At 44.2% G+C, this 26,565-nt stretch overlaps 1 protein-coding gene across 10 annotated transcripts in view; it reads right to left on the reverse strand.

The window, feature by feature from the left end:
- The window catches only part of LOC138060911 (CUGBP Elav-like family member 4), a 721,412-nt gene that overhangs the window by 36,808 nt on the left and 658,039 nt on the right, over positions 1-26,565 (reverse strand). For 4 of the 10 annotated variants that reach the window (XR_011137894.1, XM_068928236.1, XM_068928235.1 and 1 more), the window contains exons 9-11: positions 19,610-19,675; positions 17,707-17,787; positions 11,994-12,137 (exon numbers count right to left, since the gene is read on the reverse strand). Coding sequence is in view for 9 of the 10 variants with exons in the window: in XM_068928236.1 (XP_068784337.1) it covers positions 11,994-12,137; positions 17,707-17,787; positions 19,610-19,675 (291 nt within the window). In the remaining variant the exon portion in view is untranslated. The remainder of the gene's footprint in view (positions 1-11,993; positions 12,138-17,706; positions 17,788-19,609; positions 19,676-26,565) is intronic. The other 6 variants (XM_068928238.1, XM_068928240.1, XM_068928243.1 and 3 more) reach the window with 3 other exon arrangements.

Here is a 26,565-nt window from a genome sequence, read left to right on the forward strand (position 1 = left end):
GAAATAGATCAATTCTTGATATAGTATGATACAGAATCCCCAGCTTGCTCCTGCTAATCTTTACCTAGATGGAAACTAACCATTTCTTTATGTCCTGCATACCTCATTATGAGTAGGGTGGGGCAACCTAATAGACATATAGAAAGATTCAGAGCTTCTCTTGCGGTACTGTTCAGAAGTTCTTATTCAGAAGCTAGAAACAGTGATGAATAGCTTTTGGCCATGCTTTTCAAACCAATATATTACTTTATACGTGGGCCACTGTGTGAAAAAAAGCTAATAAAACAAAAAATTAAAATCAACAAGGAAAAACCTTCTCATATGCAAGGTGTCTTCTGGGAAGAAAAAGAAAAGAGAAAATCTCTTAATATCTAGATCAGGAGTTTGTGAAGTGGCACTAAACTATGCTGGGTACCAACAGGAGAATGGAAAGATCTGTAGAAGCACATTTTAAAGTGAAAGAGTCCTCAGATAAGATTCCTGATGCATATCCAACCAGCTGTTATATCTGTGGTCCTTTCAGTAATGTAAGACCACCGTGCTTTCAATTACCCATAATGGACAAGGAGATGATCAGCTGACTTCTGTCATCAACATCCCTGAGAATTAAACACCTTCATACTATAATGTAGCTGCAGATAGATAAATTCATCTGGCTTTGCAAGCAAAGCATTCACCACTAATGTCCTTCAAAAGAGGACCCTGAATCCTGGAGATTGTGAAGCTCTGTGAAGAGCCTTCTGCAGTCTCTGGGAAGAGTTACAGTTAGTTGGTAGGATCTGGATCATGCCACAGATTGCCAAAGCCTGATTTAAATTTGGCTTCAGGGGCCTCTGCCCAGTGACCCCTTGAACTCTTGATCCAGACTTAGGTGGAAGATGGGAAAATACACTTACAATTTAAATACTGAAATAAGGGGAGTAGAAATATCACTGGAAAACACATTTATGAAAATACCTTTGGTTAAAAAAACTTAAGATCTCAGAAAGACATAGTGGTTATTGAAAATTCGGACAAGAATCTTGATTTGAAGGAGTAGGGTAAAAAATATGAGCCACCTGAAAAAATGCAATTCTTACACTGACTTGTAAAATCAAAAAGTGAAACTTCTTCTCTCATAAGTGCTTTTAAAAGCCCAATAACAGAATGACTCTTATGGAGCCTGTTCAGCTACCTCAGGAGGCGTACAATGGGCAAGAAAAATGCCTGGAAAACTCTGGCACTCTGGTGAAGGGTTTTAAAGGGAGATTAGAGACCTATCTTTAGGGTAATTATATAATTTCACCTTTAAATGGTCACCTTTAAATTTATGGGGTCATAAGGTCAAAAAAGGATTAAATCTGTTTCCTCTGAAGTAGCCAATGACAGCAGCTACTTTTATATGGTAGAGACCATGTAAAAGAGACCTCCCTTTCATAATGATAAATATGCCTGGGTGAATATCAAGGGGCCAGATGCTCACCTGGTGAAAAGTGGCACAGCCCCATTGTCTCTAGGTTTTCCATCGGGCTTCATTGCAAGAGGCAATTAGTGCCGTGTCTGGCTGCAAGGAAGGCCGACGGCATCCTGAGCTGCATTAACAGGACCACAGCCAGTCAATTAGGGAAACATTTATCCTCCTCTGCTGAATAAAGACCTGACTAGATAAAGCCCTGAGCAACTCTGAGGTCTGACCCAGTAGTTGACCCTGCTTTGGGCAGGCGGTCCAGGAGGTTGGACTACAGACCTTCTGAGGTCCCTTCCAACCTGAATGGTTCTGTGAGTCTATGAATAGACAGAAACAGTGACTGTCATAATTTATGACGGATAATCCCAAACTAAAGCCATTGGTCATAACTGTAAGGCCTTATTTTCCACTAAATACTCACATCCCCCACGATTATACATCCATCCCTTAAGGATTAGAAGTGGAGAGAATACGGTATGAACACATCTTCATGAGGTTTAACATCAGAGCTTTTTGCTCACAGGCTTATCTGAACCTTGTTCCATCTAGCTTTTAATAATCCATTTACAGAAATTAACTGCAAACTAGTAATGAGCACTGTATCATTTACTCAAAACTTTCTTCTACCTAACATGAGGCTGCAACTCCTATACAGTTATCTTTAAAGTACTCTTAAGCATTCCTGGTTCAATGGTTTGTCACTGTTTTTGACCATCTGCACACATATTAGCTACTGGAGAAATATATATAGGTGTATGTATATACATTTATATACATATATATGAATATATAACAGATGAGGACTGGGGAAGCGTGGCCTGGATTTGGGGATGATGTTGAGTTTGACTGAGGATTTGGAATGAGGAAATTGAGGAAACTAGGAATGTTTAAGAAAGGTATCTATTTTTACGGGGGATCTGCTAGTTGTTATCCTGATGATAACCTTTGAGGATGTCAGCATATACTATGTGAAATCCCCATCTGGGGATTATTTTTGATTTTGATTTGCTTACTTGAAAAGTGAGCATATCAGATGCACCGGTACATTAAAAGAATGAGAAGGCTGTGAAGTGAAGCACTCAGGAGTTAGAAAATGCAAGAACCAATGTTATCTCTGAAACTTCAAGTCTATGTTTTGTATATCCGTTATGGCATTGCTTCCAGTCACACATTTCTGTATTCTTCTTTTTCACAGCATCCTTGTTTTAATTACGGTAGAGAATTAATGTGTTTTGGGAATGCATAACAGGGTGATGGAGACGGCAATGTTGGAATGTGGTCAGTAAACAAGGCAGGGTAAGGATGGTTTTGTAGTTATACAACCAAATGCTGCCTTGGAGGACCGTATTGGATCCCTGTTTCTGCCATAACATCCCAGTTATGCTAGGTAAATCATAAATCACAGACTTCCTTAATAAAATCTCCTAGGCTACTCCTATATTAGTAAATAGGCCAGGTTCTGAATGCAAATTGAACAACATGGATTGCATCTATATGTCTAACTTCTCTTAGCCCTCAAAAGAGGGCGGCCTTGTCTATACTGCTGACTGGGAACAGTCCCTGGCCCTTGTCATCGCTGAGACCATGTCCAAGCATTGTCCAGCAGGGAGCTAACTGGCATGGGCTCAAGTACAGCCAATGGCTTACAAACATTAAAAAAAAAAAAAAAAAGACAGTTATGGCACAATGCTTGAGCTGATATCCAGGGCCTCTTTAGTTTACCAGTAAAGACGAAGCCTTATTGCCTGTTTCTCTTTTCCCTCGTGCTCAGTGTGAGACCTGATATTTCCCTGGCAAAAAGGCTGTGTGCCTCTATCTGCATCTAAAGTTGACAAGAACATTGAACGCCCTACACCATGTTAAATACTTTAAGAAAACAAGCAAACAGGGCAGCCAGGCTTATGGCATCTCATATTAGGCATCCAAGATTAGTAAACAGTTTTGAATATCTTTCTATGCCTCACCATCCCCTTGCTAAAATGAGGACAACATGAGCACTGTGAAAGTGCTGATACTCAGCTCTGTGAACCTCTCAAATGCTGTGCTGGGAAGGACCTTAGACAAGCAGATGAGGAAATAATAATACATTCATATTCATAGCAGGGTTTGAATACTGTGTGGTAAGGAAGGCCTGGGGCCAAGCACAGAGCTGTGAGGATCTGTTGAACAGCTGCTCAGTAACTAGCTAGCTGACAGACTTCAAAATACTGAACAGCAGTCCTGTGCAGTGAATGAGAAAGGATAGATGGACGTAAAGAAGCTGAAGATAGATATATGTGGAAATGGATGGATGTTTGGATGGACTGATTCTACAGCTCGGATTCACCTTGTTTGAAACAGGTCTTCTTGGAAAAACAAAAATAAATGTAACAGGTAGCCAAAGTGCTGTGATGGGTTTCTAATTTCACAAGAGCAGGATGATGTAAGTCTACACTCTACAGATCAATCACCTTGAGTTCAGAAATGGACCTGCCTGTTTGTGGATCTTTTTTTAGGGCTTAGTAATGTCGTTGGAGTATCTTCAGATCTGAACTGGTCCGTTCACAGAATGTACGAAGACAAGACAAAGTGCTATTTTAGGGATCCTAACGTTATATCCCAGGCCATGCAGTTGTCATGCCCATGCCCCACGCTGTGAAAGCTGGTATCCCGGTGCAAGGGGATTGAACTAACATGGCACAATTAACCCTTCTCTAGCATTTCTGCATGTGTGGGTGTTCACATTTGGAACTATAATATCCTTGGAGCATAGGTAGGATCAGCTGTATACGATTAGACCCAGGGTTCATCTGTGCTATCTAACATCAGAAGTTCTTTTAGGGGAAGTTGCAATAAACAGCATGCTGTGCAGGCACATATGAGGTAGTCTGCCCCATCATGTTCTTTTCCTAATACCCAGTGTGGAAGCATTAGTTTGAAGCCCAGGGCACTAAGTTTTTAATCTCTTTCAAAACTCTTTTTCTTTTTTCCTTTCTTCTGGCATAAACTCTTATAAGTGGTCATTTCCATTAGTCACATAAATGGCCATTCCCTCTTTGAAGTTCATTAAATGAGTAGCCACAAAGACCCTGCAGTAATGAATTCCTCCATCTAATTACACCATAAGTGAAAATATTTCAAATGATTGTGTAAATGTGCATGTGAGTAGGTATGTACAAACATATACATAGCTTTTAAACATATTCTAGATATGGACTATATCTATCACTTGGATGGAGAGGTGGATAGAACAGCAATAAATACAGCTGGACAGATAAATAGAAGATAGATTCTGCTAACATATTCTTGCCTAATACATTGTTAAGCTACAAAAGAAAGCAGAAGTCCCTGTGTACAAGGTATAGATTTTCTTTAATGTGAGTTATTGGGAAAAGGCAGAGCTGTCTCTTTAAGTGGAGATCTGCAAACAGCTGTTCCTTATGCATACATGCTTGCTTGGTCTGAAAGTTTTGGTAAGTCAGTGCATAACTGACAGTTAGATTTATCTCCCCAATAAGCAATCAACATTATAATAAAGGAAAAATGCTTTCAGTGCACCTTTGAGAGTGCATCAGAAATTAATCTAAACATCAAATTAATTATAGTTTATAAATGAATAGTGGCTCACAGCCCTAATACTTCTCCAGCTCCTCCTCCTCCTCCCAAAACCTCCCCCAGCCGACTGCAATGGCTGGAGGTGCTATGTGGTGAGTTTGATGAAAAGCGCCTTCTCTTTCCTACTCGCACAGCTATTAGCTGGAGAAGTGTCCCTTCTTTACTCCACGGACGTGAAGTCTCAGAGTCTGGCTTCTTTGTATTAAAATAGAGCGTGCCTAGCAAATAAACTCTTGTGCCTCCTTTCCCTTTTACCTGGGAGCCTGAAACACCCCTTTGATGGTGTCCTGTCCCTCCTAGCCTACTTTCCAATGAAGCTAGACACCTCGTGAGTCTTTGCTTGGCTGTCTGGCTGCCTGTGCCAGGCCCTGGAGAATGGAGCAGACCTCAACAAGCTAGTGCTGATCTGAACTGAAACACTGGGCGGGGGGGCAGGGGAAGGCGGTGAAGAATGCCTAATATACCTGGAAAACTGGCTCCAAATTGTCTCAATTCAAGCACTCAGATTAGTGGGTTTTTTCAGTACACTTGAGCTTTTGGCCCACAGCTGTATGTGTATGACCGTCTGATATTGCCCAGGGACCTGAGGCAGAATTTATTGCCACTAGATCATTCAAAGTAAAGGGCATGGCCTAATTCCTTGGACTACAGGGAGAAAATGTGTGGCAGGGACTTTTCTTAGGAAATTTGAAATCAGGCTAAAAGTAAAAATAAAAACAAACCCAGAAATTTAATCATAATATTGTTAGCAGCAGCAAGCAGAGCTCCACCTCTCTCCCAACTGGTTTCTAGTAACTCCCTTATTTAGTGAGAAAGGCTATTTTCTAAAGGAAGAATCAGAGGGAAAGAAATTACTCTGAGCTCATAAATAATTCTCATCTGTGGGTTTTAAAGCACTGTGCAAAGGAGTCAGTGTCCTGCTACAAGAAAGGGAAACCGAGGCACATGGCCCACTTGACTCATGGTTGACGAGACAGGACAGACACGAGACTGGAATTTCTGACTCTTATACCACCCTACTCCCGGATTTGCTCATTTCCATGGACAAATTTAAGGAGAGCTGACTCTTTTATTAAATGAGAACCTGGCAGTTTTGGCAGGATGTATTGGAGGCACATTGTGAGCAAGTGCTGAGCAATATTTTTTTCTGTGTACCTCGGGGTCTGTTGTTCCACTCCCATGTCTTATGGAGTGCTGCCAATGCACTTCAGACCCGACCTACAATGCCCCTGGATCCAGGCCCCTGCATAGTTTTGCTGGTGCCCCAGTCTCTTGATGTTTACCTTGTTCCTATTCAACTTCCACGTTGAAATGCTGTAGACAGTTGTGACCTGCTTGTTGCCCTGCATCTCTCACCCCCCCCCCCCTTTCTGCCACCACATTGCAGTCTTGAACTGCCACAATATGTTTTTAATAATATGATACAAGCTCTACCTATTCCCCAGACCTTCTCCTGAGCTTCACCCCCTCCTGTGTGCCGTCATCATTCCTCACTGCTTTTCTCACCTTTAATCTCTCTCCTTTGGCTCCCTTGTTTCTTTTCACAAGCTGGAAGCCAGAAAACGTTGAGTAGGAAATAAAAAGAAAATATTTAACAGTGAGAGCAATTAACTGCTATGTCCCTCAGCAAGTGGTGTCTTCCTTCTTTTGGCATCTTCAAAGAACACAGGACATTTTACCAGATGGGGTGACCCACTAGCAGCTGTACAGTGGACTCCCTGGGAATGTGGGAGGAATGGGAAGGAACGTGGGCTGAAGCTTGATATCCATGTTGCACCAAGAGTTAAACAAGATGGTCCCTTTAGTCCCTACAAATCCATGATTCTAAGGATCCATCACAGTATGTAGTCAAAGCTAGAACATTTCTATGTTTCAGATGGGACATTTCAAAAAGGGGTAGGAAATCACCTGTTATCAGTGTGGGCATCCCTCTGGAATGCACAGAAGAGGAGAAAAGTGTCCAGAGGACACGATCACTGCCACCCTGGGGTGCTGGATTATGAATTGAACCACAGTGTTTCTATGGGCACAACAGAGGCTCTTCACAACCTCCCCAGGTTATTGTCCCTTGGGGAGAAATGGACTCTGAAAGCCATCCCACACCAGAAGGAGTGGGGAACTTGCACAAACTGAGGAGACATGCACAGTGCCTGCTGCTCAATGATGTGCAAAGAGCCAGCAGAGGCAGGTGCTCGCGGCTCTCAGAGAGGGCTGACTGAACGAATGATTTTCCACATGCACCAGTATAGCAATTTCTCTGGTTTTAATTTATCTACATCTTATTTGACACCTTAGGGTAATCATTTGGCCTCTGCTGTTCCATCTATGTCCTCGTTTTTCTAATTTCTGTCATGTCTTCCTAATTAATATTGCCCAAACCTATCCTTTTCTCACTCTCTTCTCTGTTAAAATATTTTCCTAGAACATGGCTGTCTCTATATTTCACTATTTTAATGTTTTCAAATGCCTTCTCAAAATGTGGCCTGTGTGACAACAGTGAGTGCTTACGAAATTAGGCCTGTATCATAGCTTCATCCTATCACAGAGGCGGAGTTAGCCATGTGTGGGTAATGTGAAGACTTGCTCTTCTCACATTGACTACTTGTCTTAGCAGCCTTAATTACATCCTTTTACCACGGTTTTTCTTTTTGCTTGTACACAAACTGGTCACACTTACATTATCTACATGTCTGAGAAGGGAACTATCACTAGAACTGTTATGAGCAGCATACAGATATGTTGCATGCCCTTTGGCAATTAGTAGATATCTACACATAGAAAAGCTCACCCATGTGGTGGGAAAGTGAGAGACTCAGCGCAGTCTCTGACTTGCGCAGAGACAAGATACAGCCCCGGAATCCTGCAGAAGTTGAAGCTCAAACTGCCATAAACTGTGTCTCAATACGGAGCTGCTGGGTCCCAGATCAGCCTGCCCTGGGAATGGGAGAACTGGCTTCAAGGAGCATCTGATTAAGTGTAATTTTTCCTGAGTGAGACAACGATGCCTGCTGTGGTCCTGTCATTTCCCTAGGAATGGACAGTATGCCTCAAGTGAGGAGAAACATGCTGACAGTAAAAGAAGTGTATGGGAAGAGGCTACAGCTGTTTACTGGAGAGTGAGTGAAGGAATAGCAGGTGAGGAGAAAGAAGGACAGAACTGTGAAGGGCTTTGAAGGTGAAATCAATAAGTCTGAATACAAGAGGGTTGAAAAGGCAGTGCCTGAGCAGAATCCCAAAGAGATGCTGGTGTGGTCACTGTGGCAGAGGCTCAGCCCTTGGGTATAGGTAGGATGTTGGTAAGCGGGTGGGAGAAGTGTGGTCTGCACTTGGGCATGTTTCAGCTGCCTCAGGAAAGGGAAAAAATAAAAGTCAGAGGCTTGAAAAATTGTAGAAGGAGAAAAGGGAGGATTTGGATTGAGTCTGGATGTGTGTAACGAGGAAAGTCTTGGGCAAAGACAGCTCCCAATTTAAATGAGTTTTTTCCATGAGAGGTCAAGGTTGTTTCTCAGACAGTCTTACACACGATAGCAAGCAAACCGGTTGTGGAAAACAATAGACATATTTTGACCCCTTTCACATTTTATACACGAATTTTCATCACATTGGTGTTTGCTATAGTTCCTGTTCCTCGCTCCTCCTTATCAGTCAGGAGGCAGCCTCTGAATGGGGAATGTGAAAGGTTTCATGACCACAGCATAGTTTCTGCAGAGCACATAAGTACTAAATTGTTCTCTGCCGGATAGCTGACTCCAGGAAACGAGGAGAAAGGCTTGTGACTAGTCTTGTACTCTTTCTAACACTCTCATGGCTGCCCCTATGCTGTCCTGCCTTTAGCGGCCAAAGCAGCTACTGAATCCATCCTTGTGCTGGAAGTGCAGTGGAGGATTCAGAGCCAAAAGGGAAGGAATAAAGTTCCTTTTTTGAGATGCTATACCACTGACTCACTCACTTTGGGCTAGTTACTTACAGGTAGTCCAACAGTGAGAGAAAAGCAGCAAATGAAGTATTTTCTGTTCCTGTGGAAAAAGCATGGTGACATTTTTCTCCACAGAATTTTTAAAGTTTGTCTTAAGCGGGACTTCTTGACAATTTCTCAACAACCTGGGGCTAGACTCTGTTACAGCAATTTACTTGGGATCTGCATAGCAGAAACATTTTAAAAGGTCATATAATGGTTGAATATCTTTCTGGGACCAGGCAGAATTGTCCCTCCAGGCTACCAGTTGGAGAGCTCTGGCTGGGTTAAAAAAAAGTGAAACAGAAAGCAAATGCTGTATTTTTACATGTTGAGTTTTGGGAAACGTTTAAGTAGAAAAGGAATGAATTTTCTGACTTTCAAAATTACAAAATATCTATCTTTTCCTTTAGAAAAGAGTAATTTCCCCCTAGAAAAAATTCTTGACTTTGTAGACAAAAATGATAATCAGCTGCAGCTTCAGCGGACTTAGCAAAACAAATGAAAGGCCTGATTGTCTGTGATACCTCAATGTTTTTGCACTGTTCTAACTTTGCAGGTCAGCAGGGTGGGAGGTTTTGAAGAGCAGTGTGATATACTTGTAATAATTAGCTGCCTATATTGTGCTATTTCTGTGCCTCTGGAAACGATGCCCATGGCAGCACATTCAACACGGTTGGCTAAGACCAACAGTCACACCAGGCACACAGCTTTATGGAAAACTGAGTTCAAGTCAGAGAAAACTAGGCTGCTCCGATCTAATGCCCAAGACCTCAAACTGACTGGACTTAGATATGAGAAGCTAATATAAAGTGACTAAGATCCATTCTCTCTCAGTCTCTTTAATTCCTACTTTTACTTGCCTGCGGGCTTAACGTCTACACAGCCAGAGGGCATCTTTATGCTTTCTGGCTAGAATATCCCACCATTAGTTTTGGAGGTTACTGCATCAAACAAGTTGCATTTTAGGTTCTCTTCTCACATTAAGACTAACAGTGAAGATAGATACATTTATGCTTAGATCCCGCAATCTCTCCTTAGCTATCAGTCATAACCTCACAGTGCTTTGGAAGCAGCAATGAAGTCAGCTCCACAACACTGCTCCACAAACTAAGTATGTGTTACCATCCTTGTAGCCTTGTAGCCAGAGAGCTTTTGAAATAAGAGGAGAAAAAGTAAATTTCTGTCCAGAAGATACTGTCTTTTACTGGACTTGGCACTCACCTCACTTCTTCCCCATTCACCCTTGGTCTTCTTCCTTGTGAATGAGGAGAGCTCAGTACGTCCCTAAATATTATTTGTGATAGGAACGGCAATCTATCTCGTTGCCAAAGCTCCATTTCTAACCCACTGATATCCTTGGAGCATTAGCTTTCAATGTTACCTAAAGTTATTCTGATTTATTCATTTTGTTCTGAGCTTTAATATGGTTCAGGATCTAAAAAGACAGCTGGACTGTGGAGAGAATGGGTCTAACCCATAGTTTCTCTTTTGAACCTTCCAGCTGCTTCCTCATACCAAAATCTTTTGTCTTTTATTCCTCTAGTGCTTGAGGCTGCAGGAACCCAATGACTGCTGATGAAGGGGAACATGACGTCACCTCATGTTAGGGGACAGGGCTCCTTAAATCAAAGAGCAAAATAGCCTGTTCAGAAACTCTGTGGCTGGGCAGGAGGAACTGTGCACAGAGAAGGGGCACAAAACTCTTGGATGATTCTTGCCTGACTCTCTGTCATGCACCAAAGCTAGCAAAGAATGAGCCAAGAGATGTGGGAGGGGGGCTGTCCAGGAGGGGAAGGGGGAAGGCGGCATGGGAAGGAAGCATAGTGTGGGGACTGAGAGTGGCTTTAAAACCAAATGAAACTCCAACAAGTCTTAAGTCTGGAAATTTGCCTGAGAGGCAGAGTCCAGCTCAGCTGCAAGTAAGTGGAAAAAGAAAAGCAATATTTTGTCCCATTGCACTTTTCATGGAAAGTGTAAGAAAAACATGGGATGGTGGAGAACCAGTAATTGCACATCCCACTGGTGGGCACAAAGATAGGGGAGATCCCTTATCCCCTGGGTGGGATAGGACCAATCACAGCAGGATCCCCACCCCACAGCACTGCCCAAGGGAGACTTTACAGCAACACCCTCAGAAACAGTGAGGTCCCACTGAGACATCACACACTCATCATCATGCGGCTGTTGGCCGGCTGAGCCCTGGGTGAGTGCTTTCTTTGTGGGTGCAGCTTGGGATGTCCCTACCCAGTGCACTGCGGGCAGCTAAAGCTGTGCTTTGTTCAGGCTCCAAGCTGGTGGAGTTGAGCCAGTGGCAAGGCCAGAGCTGTGTGAGAGCAGTGCTGCTTTCAAGTGGGTAAACCCAACCTCTCAGCATGGCCTCCTAGCTGAGGGTTGGCTTGGGCTACTTGCATCTGCTGCGATGCTGGCTCAGGTCTGGCGGGCTCAGAGCACGGCTGCCTGCAATCCACCAAGTAGCCATCCTCGCAGAAGACTGGCTTTTCAGTGGATGTTGCTCAGCCCTTCTTCCTTTGCAACTAATGCATTGGAGAGCTGCCCCCAGTTTCTGTCTTCCCTTCAGCCCCACAACCTGTTTTTCCCTTCCATTAAATATTAAATTCCCCTTCTGCCACATGCTCCCACTACTGACTCCATCAGCATTTCACCTACTCCCAAGTCCCATCCATTTTGCTCCAGATATTTTAGTCTCTTCTGCACCCTCTCCACCTCCCCTTCCAAAGTGGGGTATTTTCTGCCCCACCAATGGCACCCACAGCACCGAGGTGCTGGTGAGATGCCACTCCTTCACCTCTAAGCAGTGCACACAATTCTGAGCATGAGACAATTAGGAGAGAAAAAGGGAAGGGGGAAAGTATCGACAGGAGTAAATCGAGAGAAATCATAAAGCTTAAGCAGAGAGAAAGCAGTTTGAAAGGTAAAGTATTCAGAGAAAGCCCTTTCCTGGATGAATCTAATTGTTTTGTTATCTTTACCCACCAAAGCATTTACTTTGGTTTGTCGCCCGATCCACAAACACTTTCGAGGAGATGACATTACCGAAAGGCAGGAACATCTGCATCAGCTCAGCATCCCCAAACTCCTGGGGCAGATGGTAGATAAACAGGTTACAGCCCTCTGGTCCTGTGAAGAGAAGGAAGACTCATGAATAGAGAAGAAAGACCACATGGTGGAGATTTACTTTGGTGTCCCCTCTCCGGCTGGTGAGGAATCTTCTCTAGGAAACAGTCTGTACAGCTGGCCTTAAAGAGTCTTGGTAAAATGGTTCCCTGTATTCCTCTGCACATCTGCCAAAGTCTGGCTTTCCTCAGCTGGGAAACAGTGGCTGGGGTATGTGTTTTCAGAGTCTTTTTTTTGGCTAATCTGTGTATTGTTACTGTTTCTGGAAGAGAAAGGACAGATGGGTTTAAATCCAAAATATGAGGACAGGAATTGTCTTTTTTCCTTAGTGCTGTAACAAATATTATTAAAGCCTTCAGAGGCTGCTTGGAAAATTATTCAGAGAAGAGTCTTTTGTTGGAGAATGAAGTTTTGTTAAAGTTGAGACTTTCAGAAAATGTTCTGTTGAAATGCATTTTGGAGCAGAAAAGTGAAAAACCTGCCTCTGCTTGAAGGTGCAGGAATAAAACTTTTCAAAATAATTTTTTTTTTAAGTATTAAAGTGTACTATGCTTGTAGCAAAAGTCAAAAGGGAACGTTTCTTTCCATGTGGTTTTGTTGAAAAAAATAAGTGTTTCAATTGCTTGCATTGTTCCCTGGCAGAAAACTGAATAGTTTGAGGAAGCAGAGAGTGTTTTGTGTGTGTGTGTGTGGGGGGGGTTATTTCCAAGGGGATTTCCAGTTTCTGGCCAGCTTTGCACAGACCTCAACAGGTAACTCTAGCTCTGGTTTGCTCTGGAGGGGCTGAGGTGAATTAGTGCATGTTTCCTGTCACAAGGGTAAGAGGACAGAGGGAAATGAGGTTTTCTCCTCCTTGCCAGCCCATGCCCCTGTGACCTAACTGAGCCAGCCTTCTCCCATTCATGACTGGGGCATGGTGTGGGGGAGGAAAGGGTTTTTTTTAATACTCTTGCTTTTTTCATCAGGGCATAATTAACGGTGTTATAACACAGCAAATTACAACTTTGCCTTTCCTGTTAGGGAGAAGAGTTCGCCTAGATGCTCCCACCTTTTATTAGCCATTACTCAATCCCCCGGCTGGCAGAAGAAGTACGGTGAAGTCAGGATTCTGACAGATGCCCATTTAAAGCTCATTAAAATTCCTGGGCCTCAGTGTGATTGAAGTCACAGGCTCTCCACATTTCCTTTTGGATTAATGGAAAATGAAGCCCTAATGAATATTTGCTAAGCACAATTTTCCCCACTAATTTGCTAAAAGGACTGTCATGAAGGAACAGCTGATACTTTGCATCTCACGCATTTCCTGGAGGTCATGAGGATGGTGACAGGGTTTCTTCCAAATAGGGGGATAGTGGTATGGTGGGATAATTAACTAATTAGGCACCCAGTCATCTGCCTAGCTAAATTACTTTTGAACCTCAGTGGCCCACATTCAGGCTCCCCTATTTTATGCCAAGCTCTTCCATCTCTGCCCCCAATGCTGCTGTCTGCCTCTTCCTTAGTCTCCCCAGTCAACAACTATCCCTATCCCAGTCCTTGCTGCAGTTCAGTTCCACCCAATGTGGCATTATTGGCAAGATAAACTAGATATGTAACAGTCTGAAAGTGTTAAACAAACACTGACCCCCTTAGGTCTCTGTTAGAGTAGAAGAAAATTCTGCCCAGGAGAAGATCGTGGTCCAGAATAGCAGGGAAAAATTCATTCGTTCATCTGAACGCACCCCTGAGCACTTCTGCTGTGGGATTTGAGATCCGCATTTGAATAGATGGGTAAAATCTTGGCCTTGCTGTAATTAGTGGCAAAATTCCCACTGACATCACCAGAGCCAGCAGTTTGCTGTGTAAAACTGGCAAATTCTTTCAAAAATGCCAGCTGCATTTCCTGGGGTCTTGGATGTGTTGTGCATGAGTAGGGATTCTGCCTGCATGTGCTGAGAAACACCTACTAAGGCATAAGGCAGATCAGGAGGCGTGTAACTTCATCTACACCAAGTTTAGAGGTTGGCTCAAGGAGAGAACAACCCTTAGCTAACCTTGGAATCTGCATTGCCTCACACTGCTGAGAGACCAAGAGGGAGAGACCAGGGAGGAGGTAAAAGGGCAGAGACCTTCCTAAAAGCTCAGTTCTGCTCCAAAACATAGATGTGAAACCCATGCTGTGGCTTCCTGCACTGACTCAGACATTCAAGGCCAAACTCATTTTGTTGCTAACTACAGAGGATTTTTGCTAGTTGCAAACTTCACCTGCTACTGAAAAACAACCTGGGCTATTTGATTTGTTTCCCTACCCTCACATATAAAAATACTGCCGTTAGGATTAAACAAGCAATTTCTTGTTATATCCATCCATCCATCAGTTATCTTTCACAGTTAGACTTCTCAGTAAAAAAATCACAAAACAAGCTTTCTCTGGCTCTACCTTGTCTTTTTTGCTTGAGTCAAGCAAATCTGGGCACTGTGTGGAAAACTATACATGTATATATGGCCACCACTTTGTGCATTTATATAGGTTTCTGAGAAACTGAGCACATGAGATATTCAGCTCAGAATGCTATGAAAAGCAAGTTAGTTCTCAGTGCACTTGTGCAATGAGTTTTAAACCTGGATGATTGCAAAGAGAGAAATATCACAGTTGGAAAGGCAAAATCTCACTGAATACTTCAACTGTCAAAAGAAAGGTCTTGTTTTGGACTGGGTTAATGGATTATTGGAGACCATTACACTTGGCAGTCCAGGGCTGAATATAGTGCCAGAATTCTTTACCAAACACTTTAATACTGATTTCCAAAAGGGCTGTAAGTCAGCTCAAGATCTAGCCCTGACAACGCTTTATGAGAAGAGAATCAAGGTTCATTTTTTTACCCTGGCACCTACCCTGACTCTTGGATTTATTGCCTAAAATAATATATATTTCTGTTCTGGAGCACATGTCAGAGAGCTCCACAGTGGATCTATGTTTATTTGGCCTGGTTGGGCCTGAATTTACTCCTGCTAAACAATTGCTATGCAAGTACTCCTCAGCCTCCAGCTCATTGCTGCGGTGGTATAGCATGTGCACGGCACCAGACCCAGCCTGTTCCTGCATGTCCACTGTCAACACAAATAAACTCCAAGTACCTGAGCTGGGGTCAGCTCTCTATCATTGCCTTTATAACGCTATGAATCAGTGTCATAAGGAGAAGCTACGGCTAGAGAGTCCTTCTAACAATAATTAAAAATGGGCTCACCCGTAAGGATGTGCAAAGTTAGCAGGCAGCCCTTGGGCTGGCTGCACAGTAAGTGGGATGTATGCCTCACCTCTACAGCAAAAACTGAGAGGCTATAACTTCTTTGCCCTTTCTTCGGCTTCTGCTTGCTACTAGGTCCCCAGCGTGCCTGTGTGCAGGGCAGACACGAGTCACAAGCCTGTACCACTCCAGTCTAATGTCTAAGTGTATTTCTGAGTTTCAGAAGCTATGTCAGGATGAGTAACAAATTCAAAATTACCCCAAATTTTGCCTGGTTGACACGGTCTAAATCAAAACTTCATCTTCAGCGTTGATCATTTTGGATCTGTTCCACCCCATGCAAACTGTCAGCTGCTGACAGTCTCAGCACTCATATGGAAGTAATCACTAATCTCTACAGGAACGTTGCAGCAGCCGAGCAGCCCTGGGCTTGTTATCCAACCAGGATGCAGGACCTCAGAGTTAACATTGTTTTTAACAATGCGATTGCCAGTGTTATTGTTGTGGTAGGGCTGGTTCATTAACGAATCAATGTTTGTGCAGATCCTTGCAAACATCTTTTCAGCACTGAGTATTGTTATTATTAGAGTTCCCTCTTGCTGTGTTTTCCTGTTAAAGGTTAGAGAGGCTTAAAGGCCTCGACTCTGTGCTAAGATGGAGCATTGTTCCTCAGAGATTATGCCTTCCAGCCAGCAGCAGGGAAAGCCACAGCAAGCAAGCACTGCAGATGAGTGGAGAAGGGCAACCTACACTGGACGAGTAGTCCGTCTTATATATCTGATCTCCAGCCATAGTCAATACCAGCTCTACCTTGCAAGAAAGAGCAAGGGCATATGAGATAACTTGTCCACCGGGTGACACTCTCCCTCAACCCACACAGATGGACTGTGCCTTATGAAGACAGGGGTCTTTGGGCAGTGGGTATTCAAAGTATGCACAACAGCCATCCATTGCTTCTGATTGTTCCTGGCCCAATGCTGTGCTAAGCTATGGTCTGCTCGCCATTTTGTCCTGTGCTTAATCTAGCCCCAGTAAGTAATAAAAAGCAAAGTCCTTCAGCATGGGGGAAACATCTCTGTACTGATACCTTAGGTCTGTGCATCTGTTCTCACAGCAGGGACATGTACTAGAGCTAATCAGGAGCTGGAAGTTGTGTTCCCCAGGAAATTCTGACATCAGAAAAAAATTAATTCGAAATTAGATTGAAATGCCAACATTCTAATTTTCTCACAAAATGGAATTTCTCCCCCAAAGTAGTTCTAGGCCATCAGAATGTTTTAGTTTGATAGTGTAATCTTGATTCATTTCATTCTGACTGTTACACCATATTAAAATATTAAATATCATTATATATATATAAAAACACATATAACAGAATATATCTGAATTAGTGATCTAATAGAGGATAAAAGTTGAAATGTAATTATTTAAAATGAGGGTCTCCACACTAAGCTGAGGCACCTAACTTAAATGCGTCACTTAGGAAAGCAGTCACCTCTTCTAATCAAAAGAGAGCAATAGACTCCCTAGGGGACAGCTGGGAATACCTAAGTGGATTGGCCTCTGAGGATCCCACTTCTCTCCACTGACAGCAAGAGGAACGCAAGGGACTAGGCTCTTCATTCAGACAAGCCTTTGGGTACACAACATTAAATGGCACGGATACCTGTCAAAACATTTACATGCAATAGTGAGAGATTAACCTCTCCTTACTTTTGATGTCTAAAGGGCAGTTATCCCCTCCTGTGGGCTAGTTAACCCAGGCTCCTCCCATAGTCAGTGCAGAGAAATAGGCAGTTCTACATCATTCATCTCATCCCAGCATAGATGTTGTGCCCTAGAAGGGTTGATTTCTCTCCAGATTATAAAGGGTCAGGCTGAAAGGACTAGATCAGCTGGTAGTCTAAATAGCAGGTGTTTGAAATCGCATTACTGGCTTCTAATGAAGGGTCACCAGTGCTTTGTTTCCTATTAAATCCTTTATTGCAATGCAGCTGGATTTTTGATCTGCATTCTTGTTGACTGTGTCTAACACAGACACCCGGCTGGACATTGTTGCCTGTGTTGCTACCTGGCCTTTCCATGGCCCATGCACATCAGTATGCTCCCCTCCCTGGGGGCTGCAAAGAAGATCTCAGCAGTGATTCCCCACAAAGATGTTCCTGCAGATTATTGTTAGTATGGATGATGCTGTGACATGTATAGAAACTGGGAAGAGACTCCGTGGACCAAGGATTCAAAGCAGTGGGGCATTTGATGACAACTCTCTAGGTGTATGAGGAAGGGAAGCAGAGAGGTAGGGATGGCATGCTGGGGCCAGAAAGGAGAACAGCCCATTTACTCACCTTCTCTCTGTTGCTGTGGGATCATGGGAGGCGGCTGTGGGAACGCTTGGCTAATCTGGCCATAAGCAGCAGGATAAGCAGCTATAGGGGAAAGAAAGGGAGAGAAGAAAAAGGGACAGATTTCAGCACGGGGAAACAAGGAGCTTTCATACCAAACAATCACACTAAGCTGGAGATGGGCTGTCCACCTGGATTTTGGCTCCCTAAAGGGAGAGATCTCATACAGTCTGAGATGTGGTAGCAACATCACAGCGGCGCTCTAGACGGTGCTACTTTGCTGTGAGCACCTACCGACCCTTCAGTTTAGTCAGCAGCAAGACTTGGGATTACCCACTGGTGTAAATGGGGGACTCCACTGAGATCTCCCCCAGCAGAGACACGAACCCATCCCAGATGGTACCACAAACACGTTCATTCACTAGCCCAGTGTGTTGATACCCGTGCTTATATCCACTCAGAGAACACATGCACTGTTTCTGTATGTGATCTCTCTCACACTTTGATTATTTCATATGCTCATAAAAATGGTTCACACATGTATTTCCTCTCTCTCTTACTCTAACGTTCATATGCGTGCACACTACACGTGCAGATTCACATATACACTCTCAGGTATACATTTTCTTTTACATATATAGGTACTTTCTCTCGCTCAGAAAGACAGTGGAAACAGTGTGCAGCAATTAAACAGTTTTCCCCACCTCAACTCCCCCACCAAGCAGACAAGGGGAGCCACAGATGGTAGATGATGTGCCTTGCTGCTAAAAATACAGAGTACGGGTCGCCTGTGAGCCCAGAGAGAGAAGGATAGGGGGCATGTGTGTGCAGAGGGGTTAATTAACAGCTCAAAGGGTTGAGCTGCTTCCCATCTATCAAACCTCACAAGCAATAAATGACAATAACTAAAACACCGGCAAATGAAGCCCTACATGGAGAATTAAATTAAGTTTCCAGATACAGTGCTGACATGAGATAATAGCCATTCCTCAGCGGGAGCCCATGATTGCTCCAGTTACCACAGGAAATAATGACTTCAGGGTGGCAGCTTCCTCACAACATTTGCCATGGACACCTCGCGAGGGGAGGCTGAACACGGCAGGGTCGTGGTCTGCACCAGGTCACATTGGCTGGTGTCAGTCCATCAACTGCAAAGGAGCTGCTTGGCATACAGGGCGACATGAGAGCAAGTGGAGGCTGACCCTTTAGGAGTCATGCAGAAAGCTGCTGGGGAACAGAGAGTATATCTATGTAACCCCTGAGCAAGCCTCAGACTAACCAGCTGGGGTTCTAGCAGCAATGTAGCAAGGATAGCCCTAGAGCTGGTGGCTTCTTAGGTAGGTGGGACAACCTCCTCTGGGCTTCCTACTTCAACAGCTGGACCTCCAGCCTCACCAGAGCTAGTGAACACTAATGTATCTCACATGTGGCCACATTACAACGTAGGGGCACCCTAAAATGCGGTTAGTACAGGCATACCCTGTCAGGTGCAGCAGACGAGGCTCTGCAGGGTCTGGCTGCCTGTCTCCCTGCTCACTGGAAGACTCAGGAGACCTGCTAGAGCAAGTGCCCCACCAAATCAGTGGGGTTACTGGGCTGATTTTCCACTTGTTCACTGTGCTAGGTAGACCTGACCCTCTTCTATCAACGAAGCTGCACCAAAGTATAGGTCAGCGGGAGCCTTTCCCTAGTATTTCGTGAGAGAAGATTACCCCCTTGAGGAGAGAAGAACCTGGGCCTTGATGTTTGTTTTCATGACGAGCGCAAATTTAATCTGGGACTCTCGTGTCCTCGTTTGTCCCTGTATCAGCAAGCAGCTCCCTTCCCCCAGCCACCTCAGGTATGTTCAGATATTAAAGGCTTTAGATAAATGAAAGGTTTATTGGGAGTAAGTGTTAATACTAACGACCTGCGTACTGCTGCACTCCAGCGTAGGCTTGCTGCAAGGGGTCTGCTGCAGTGGGGCTCTGTGCTGTGGAGACAGAAGAGAGAGAAGGAATTAAGAGATTAAAAACATAATAGACACCTCACTTTCTCTTCCCTCAGTAGTGGTGTGTGGTGTGGGACAGCCAAACCCAGAGACTGAAGGTCACAGAACAGGAGCAGCTCACTCGCCCTATGGACATCACTATGCACAGCCCCCCATGCCTGACAGGGGGCTCTGTCCTCCCAGCTGCGATCCTGTGGCACTTTGGAGCAAAGGCACACAAATGCTAGTAAATATCCTACAGGGATGCTGGATGGGATGGAGCTGCAGGGTTCCTGAAAGGCAGCGGTGAGCCGCAAGAAGTTTTTCCTCGTGAGAGCATCCTTACTTCCCTTTAGGCATGATGGCTTGCCTAGGCGTGCATGGGTTGTCCTACTGCGCACCTAAGCGGGAGGTGAGCCTCGGTATGTGCGTTTTGAAGTAAAGCCACCACCAGTATTGAGTGCTATAGTGAGAAACTGCAGCAACAATAGCACCAGGAAAAAGCCCCACTGCTCCCAGGAATCCTCAGATCTGGAAGGGGAGAGGCACTTTGGCAAGAGAGAAATATCTTGTGAAAGAAACCTCTTGCTTCCTTTCCCCACACTCTGTATGCTACATAAGCATGAGGGTAAAAACATAACTTTCATAGTTTGTTGAGATAAGACGTGAGAGCTTGCTCTTTTTTTTCTTTTCCTTTTTTTTTTTTTGGTGGGAGAGGTGTTAAAACAATGCCTGGCCTTGGCAAAACAGACAAACCTTATTTCTAAACTCTCAGGTCTAAATCTGGGGGCAAATTTAAGTTACGGAGCCCACCTCTGATCATGCAGATTATTGGCACTGTGGTAATCAATCCCCAAAAGCCCTCATCTTAGCCCAGGACTGACGCTGCAGTAGGTGCTTTGCAAACTCAGATCTAAGTGACAGCTACAGTTGCAAAAGAACTTTCAATCAGAGCATAAAACAACAGGTGCACAGCAGAATAGAATGGAGCACTCGCTCCTGCCATCCTGATGTCCCTTTGAAGGACGGCTTTGCTGCGAGGCAGCCCACCATGCAGGAGGAGGAGAGGCTGCTTGGAGGGAAGGGGAACACCGCTTGTCTGCTCCAGAGAGGATGCTGTGAATCTCTGCGTAAAGCATGCAGTCCCTTGCTGGCTTCAAAGTGCATTTTCCTTCTTACACGTGTGCCTTCCTCCACCCTAAAACTGTTTATTTTTGTGAAACTTTGAAGGCTAGCTCAAATAAAACTAAAGCTAGTTAAGATTTTTTTCCTTTTTCCCCTTTAGTTGACAGGTGGAGAGGGAGAGAAAGAGAGAAACGTGTTGGATAAGCTCTTTCTTTATCTGCAGCAATAAAATATTTAAAGTAAAGCTTGGCTGAACCTCCAGTCCAAATGTCACCTTGGCCCTAATATTTCACTTCTTGTTATGAGTTTAATTTGTATTTATTGGTGCTGCATAGTTCTACATTTATGCAGTCCCTCCGGCTTCATACTTTTAGGATGATCCCTTAGGGAGCTGGCACTTTCCCCCCCTCCATCTCACCTGCTTCCTCTCTACATGAAGGCAGGTGTAGCTGGAGACAAGGGCTTGGAGGATGTGAAGATTTGGGTCCTCTTGGAAGAAAATCTGGTGCCATTGACCTATTCAAGCAGACACACTAATTGCATGCCAAAGTGCAGAAGAGGCTGGCAGCCATAACTGTTACAGACCCGGGGAAATGGGTAGAGTGTTTTAGTACAGATGCAACTGCCCATTTGAACCTTAATGTCAAAAAACACCAGTGATTGTGATGGAAGCTTGCAGGGTTTCCTACTACACTTATCTCCTAAAATACAAGGAAGAATGGTGAGAAGACCCAACTTGGAGGGGAGAAACCCAGCTATCCAGTTAAGTCTTTGAGAGGCCAATTAATTACGGCAGTCAGTGGATCACAAGGACTTTGAGGACAGGGGAACAAGTGCGATCCTGGGCTTAGCCTGCAAGGGGCTGGTTGAATCCCTAGCTGACTTTCTGAGGACGAGTGCCTCAGCGAATCTGTGTGTGAAATGGGAAAGCACTTCATTGCTATAAGATAAAGCCTGTGGAGATCAGAGGAAGGCATAACAGAACCACAAAGCAGTACTGTTAAAAAATAAATGCTGAAGGAAACTGGAGGAAATGCTTGCAAAATATAAAAATTGTTTCCACTTATTTCCGCCTTCTCGAAGAAGGCAATAATTAAACTCTATTTTTTTAACCTCTGCTCAAAACTATTTTCCCCTAAAAACAGACCACTGCGCATAGTGCTCAGGAAGAAGAAAGTGCAATTAGGGATGGCTGAGTGATAGGTCAGTTGCTGCCCCCATTGGGAGAATATATCCTAATAACTTGGACTCCCAAAACTGACCAGGTGTGGTCAGGTGGAAGATAACTTCTGAGGAAGGTGACAGGACATGTGGTGAAGGGGGCAAATCTTTGAAAGATAACCGCAGCATTGCAGTCTGAAGTAAACAGGATGATCTACTGTGTGTGAGCGAACGGCATTTGCCCTTCCTTGGTGGTGCCCATGTGTTTATAGAGCTGGAAGAAGTTCTCCTTGCTGCTCAGGAGATGAAGTTGGGTTTTTCACCATTTTGGTGTTTGTGTGTCTGGGTGAGTTAGAAACTTTGGACATAGTTAGGGCCATGACTGTTCATCTCTCCTGCCAGAGTGAGTTCCCTGTTTCCAAGAAAAGGTTTCCCTCTTTGTACTCACAGCATTTCTAGCTTCTTGACATTTTTTCTGCCCTAGGTTAGCCTAACTGGAGCAGCAGGTCACACCTCTCAGATACTGCAAACCAGCTCTCTAGGAGGGCAGTGTGGGAGGAGAACTGGGCTGTTTGGAGCAAGCAGTCTGGCTCAGAGCACCCAGCTGATGTCCTGTGACTTTAGAGCAGTATGGCTGGTGAATGCTTCTTCCAAGGTTTCCATGCTGACATTGCCCAACCTGTAGGCCTTACAGAAAGGCAGTGTAAAAGCTGAGCCTAGAATCTAGGCATGCTCATTCCCTCTCTCATGGGAGGGAGGGATGAATGCCTCTCCTTTGACACAGGAGAAGTCATGGAGCCTATCTGACTGTGGTCCTTTGTTTTCCTCCTTGCCTTATCTGTGAATGCATGGAAATTCTCTGCTCTCCTAGCTATAGCTGAGTCTATGTCCTCACCACAGGGTGCTATAACAACAAAAAATCTTCAAATGAGGATCACAGTAGGTAGCTCCTTTCATCACTAGATTTCAAGAGGCAGATAAACCACCAGCTTCCAATGATTACGATAGCTCATCCCCTTGGGTGCTCTTGGAGAATATGGGTAGCCAGAGAAGCTCTGAGAGATTACCTCTTCTTCTGGCAGAGTTTGTTCCAAATTTGTTGAAATGTGTCATTGGGCTGGTTCCATTTTAATGATATTCCTTTGCAAACTGGGAAGGCTGCCCATCTATACAGGTTTCTGACAGAAACCTGCTTTTCTCTGTTATGCTGCCAAGGTGACAAGCTCCTTTGCAGGCTGGTGTCAGGTGCCCCAGCTTTTCAGTCAATCTAGCGAAATCTTGGGGCTTCACGGACTCACCACCAATGACCTGTGCTGGAGCTGCGAAGTTCACTGCCTCTGGGGCCTGTGGCTTGTCTTACCTCTGGCTTCTTGTGCCTGAGAGTCTAGGCCCTACCTTTCCTGAAGAGAACCAGACACGTATTCTGATTTTGGTTTGGATAAGAACAAAACCTTTGTCTCAATTAAACACCGGGTTTCCCCTGGACCCAGCTTTGGACTCAGACTTTTTAAATGGATTAAAGCCCAGGGGGACTGACTACTTCTTCAGAACCAGTGTTAGCAGCTCCAGGAGCAGTGCATCATCTGGATGTTTTGGATGGTGTCCTGGGTCACATGTTGTCCTCGTGACAGTGCTAGAAACTGAACCAGGCCTCCTGACGCAATGGAGGTGCACTTTCCTTACCCCAGCTGTGGATATCTTGCCTGTCCTTTGAGCCTTATTCTGCTCAATGTAACCAAGCCAATCAATCAGTTCAGGAAGTTTACCCTGAAAACCACTTTTCACTTTTAAGATTAAATACTAAAACTGGGAAAATGCTTTATTCAAACAGTTTGGAACAACAGGCCTCTAAATGCGGCCTTTTTTCCTCCCACACAAAGCTTTTAGCGTTCTTTATTTTCCTGAGCCTTTAGGGCTTGTCAGCAAGGGTATTATCTAACTGGGTGTCCGTCTCTTGGGAGACTGTTTTGTGCCCCAGATCACACAGATAATTTCTTCCCAGCTCACAGAACATGCAGGTCAATGGAAAGACTGTCTCCTGATTTCAGTCATGTTTGAACCCAACCTGGGAATCACTTAGCTGAAGGTAAAGAAGATGCAAGGTTTTTGTGGATATAGGACTGTATCAATGGCCCAAGCATCCCTGGACACTCTTGAAAAGGAGTGAGGGGAGAGCATCTCTGGACTGTAGCACCAGACCACATGGGCAGGCAGCAACCCCCAGCTTGAGGCTCTGCGTTTTATTCATAGTCTCACACCCTGCCTTGGCTGTTTGGGAAAGGTAGTCATGGTGAGTCACTACCGCGGGGATTTAACTTGGGAGCTCTTAAAAACAAAAGCGATGACCTTTGCTCAGTGAAGTACTCAGCTTCCTTAGCGACAACAGCATGTTTACTCAGCAAATAAAGATGTGATTTCAGTATGGGTGGATGTGTCTACTCTGCACAACACAGACTATGAAGAGACACAGGCTCCAGGGCTGACGGGGTACCCCAGCATGAGGCCACGGCAACTTGGGCATCCATGAGTGCTTCATGGTGCTGCTCGCAGTGCCAGATGGATTAAACCTAGCACAGAGCATAACTGCCTGTGCTTCCAGCTGTAATGTGGATGAAGCCAATGGCTGGTATAGATCCAGAAATCTCAAGACACAGATTACACATCTGAGGAAGTTGTAGTCATGCTGTGTTCAGTAAAGTGACAGCCTGCTTACATACTAATGACCTTTGTGAAGTTCAGTAAGGGCTCAGATTTAGGGGGGCTCATGATCCAGAGCCAGCCTGCCTCAGGGGTTGCTTGTGATTGTATGCTGGAGCAAATCGCTTGCTAAAATTCAAAGTGGTGGGGAGACATAAATTATTTCTGTATCTTGGCACAAGCGACCATGAGGGAAGGTTGCTTTATTTCTCCATAGGACATACATCTTTTAATATGGTATCCTATCTACGTGGAACTGAAGCCTCAGACCTCTGTGGCCTTCATGCTCAGCTGAGGTAGTCGTGTGACCCTGTCTCAGCCTCCTTTTTTAATAATAGTCATTCTTTCTCCCCATCCAGCTGACATGCCTTCTCTGTTACTGCAAATATTAGCTGAAGTTAGTCTGGCAAAAGCAATGGATCTGATAGCCCTGGAAAATGACAGACCTAATTCAGAAGTGGTGTAAACTTTCCACATTGTGAGCCTTTCTTTTAACTCTTTTCTGAATAGCTGTGAATTTTCCAGCATCCTTTTTAAGAGCGTGATTGCTATACTCCAGAAATGGTCAGGCACCTTACAAAAAAGCCCAGCCAAACATACATACATGCACACACATATAATAATACTACCTCCCTATTCCTGCTACCTATCCTCTCACTGACTTTCCCGATAAACAGCACTCACCTTCACAGACAATATGGGCAGACAGGGCTGCCGACAGGCCTCAGCTCCTCTGTGTGCTGTCTGGGCTGGAGTATAAGCCTACTGTGATCCAGAGCTATACAGCTGAGTAAGGCCTGGTAAGAGCAATGGGTATGTAGGGGATACTTGTTTAGGGACAAGGATATCATAATGCATCTATGGGGACATCTGGACTAGAACTAGCAAAACTCTAACTTGTAAACATCAGCAAAAGACCTTGGATGTGTTAGCAACTCTCTGTAAATGTCCCCATAGATACCACTTGAAATAGCTTTCCTTGTGGTCAGACTCTTGGAGATCTTATGTCCAATATACAGACATTTAAGAGATTAAAAGTGATATAATGTACACATTGAGGATTAGTTAGTAAAGTGAAAAAAGTCCAGAGGCTCCTGAGAGACCAGCAGACAAGCATCAATCACATCAGCCCTGCTGAAGTCAGTTTAGCTTTACTGCTTTACAGAAGCTCAGGATCTGGCCTTGCCAGGGCAAACTAAAGGTATACTGTGAAAACAGATGCTAATAGTAACTTCATTTGGCAGCTCAGGGCAAGAGCCTTATCCCTGGACATTGCCTCTATATTAATTTGATAATTTCCATATCTCCGTGGGAAAAAGTCCTGCTTAGATACAATTGTCTCTTTGCAAGATGATCCGGGCCAAGATGCCACAAGGTGACCATGGCAGATAACCTTCCATAAACCTGGAGACATAAAACAAGCCAATGACCTACTATATGGCCATAAATATAAATTTAACGAAGGCAGCACTTATTCATTAGGCAGAAGTCAAGAAATGACTCCCAAGTCCTTCAAAGAAAGTAGATCTGTTAATGTCACTTTCCGAATCCTCTGCCTGATGCCAAAAACCAAGCATGATTTCCCAAGTCAGCACGAAATACCAGTGCTTTAAAATTAACACCAGGAAGCTTTCTTACTACTGATATATCTGTAGCCTGAAGTCCAACTTTTTAAAGGGCCATTCAGCTAGTGTTAGGGCCAGCATTTAGCTTCTGTCAAAGAATAAAAGGATGGAGGTGACAGAATGAAGCACGTTGTTAAAAAATAAATAAAATCAGTTTAAGTGATGTTCTATAAAGAATTCCTCCTGAAATGCTGGTAATCCAGCTACAGTATCTGCAAGTAAGCTGTTCTATAAAGAATTCCTCCTGAAATGCTGGTAATCCAGCTACAGTATCTGCAAGTAAGC

The sequence above is a fragment of the Struthio camelus genome, chromosome Z (genome assembly GCF_040807025.1).
Source record: "Struthio camelus isolate bStrCam1 chromosome Z, bStrCam1.hap1, whole genome shotgun sequence".
NCBI lineage: Eukaryota > Metazoa > Chordata > Aves > Struthioniformes > Struthionidae > Struthio > Struthio camelus.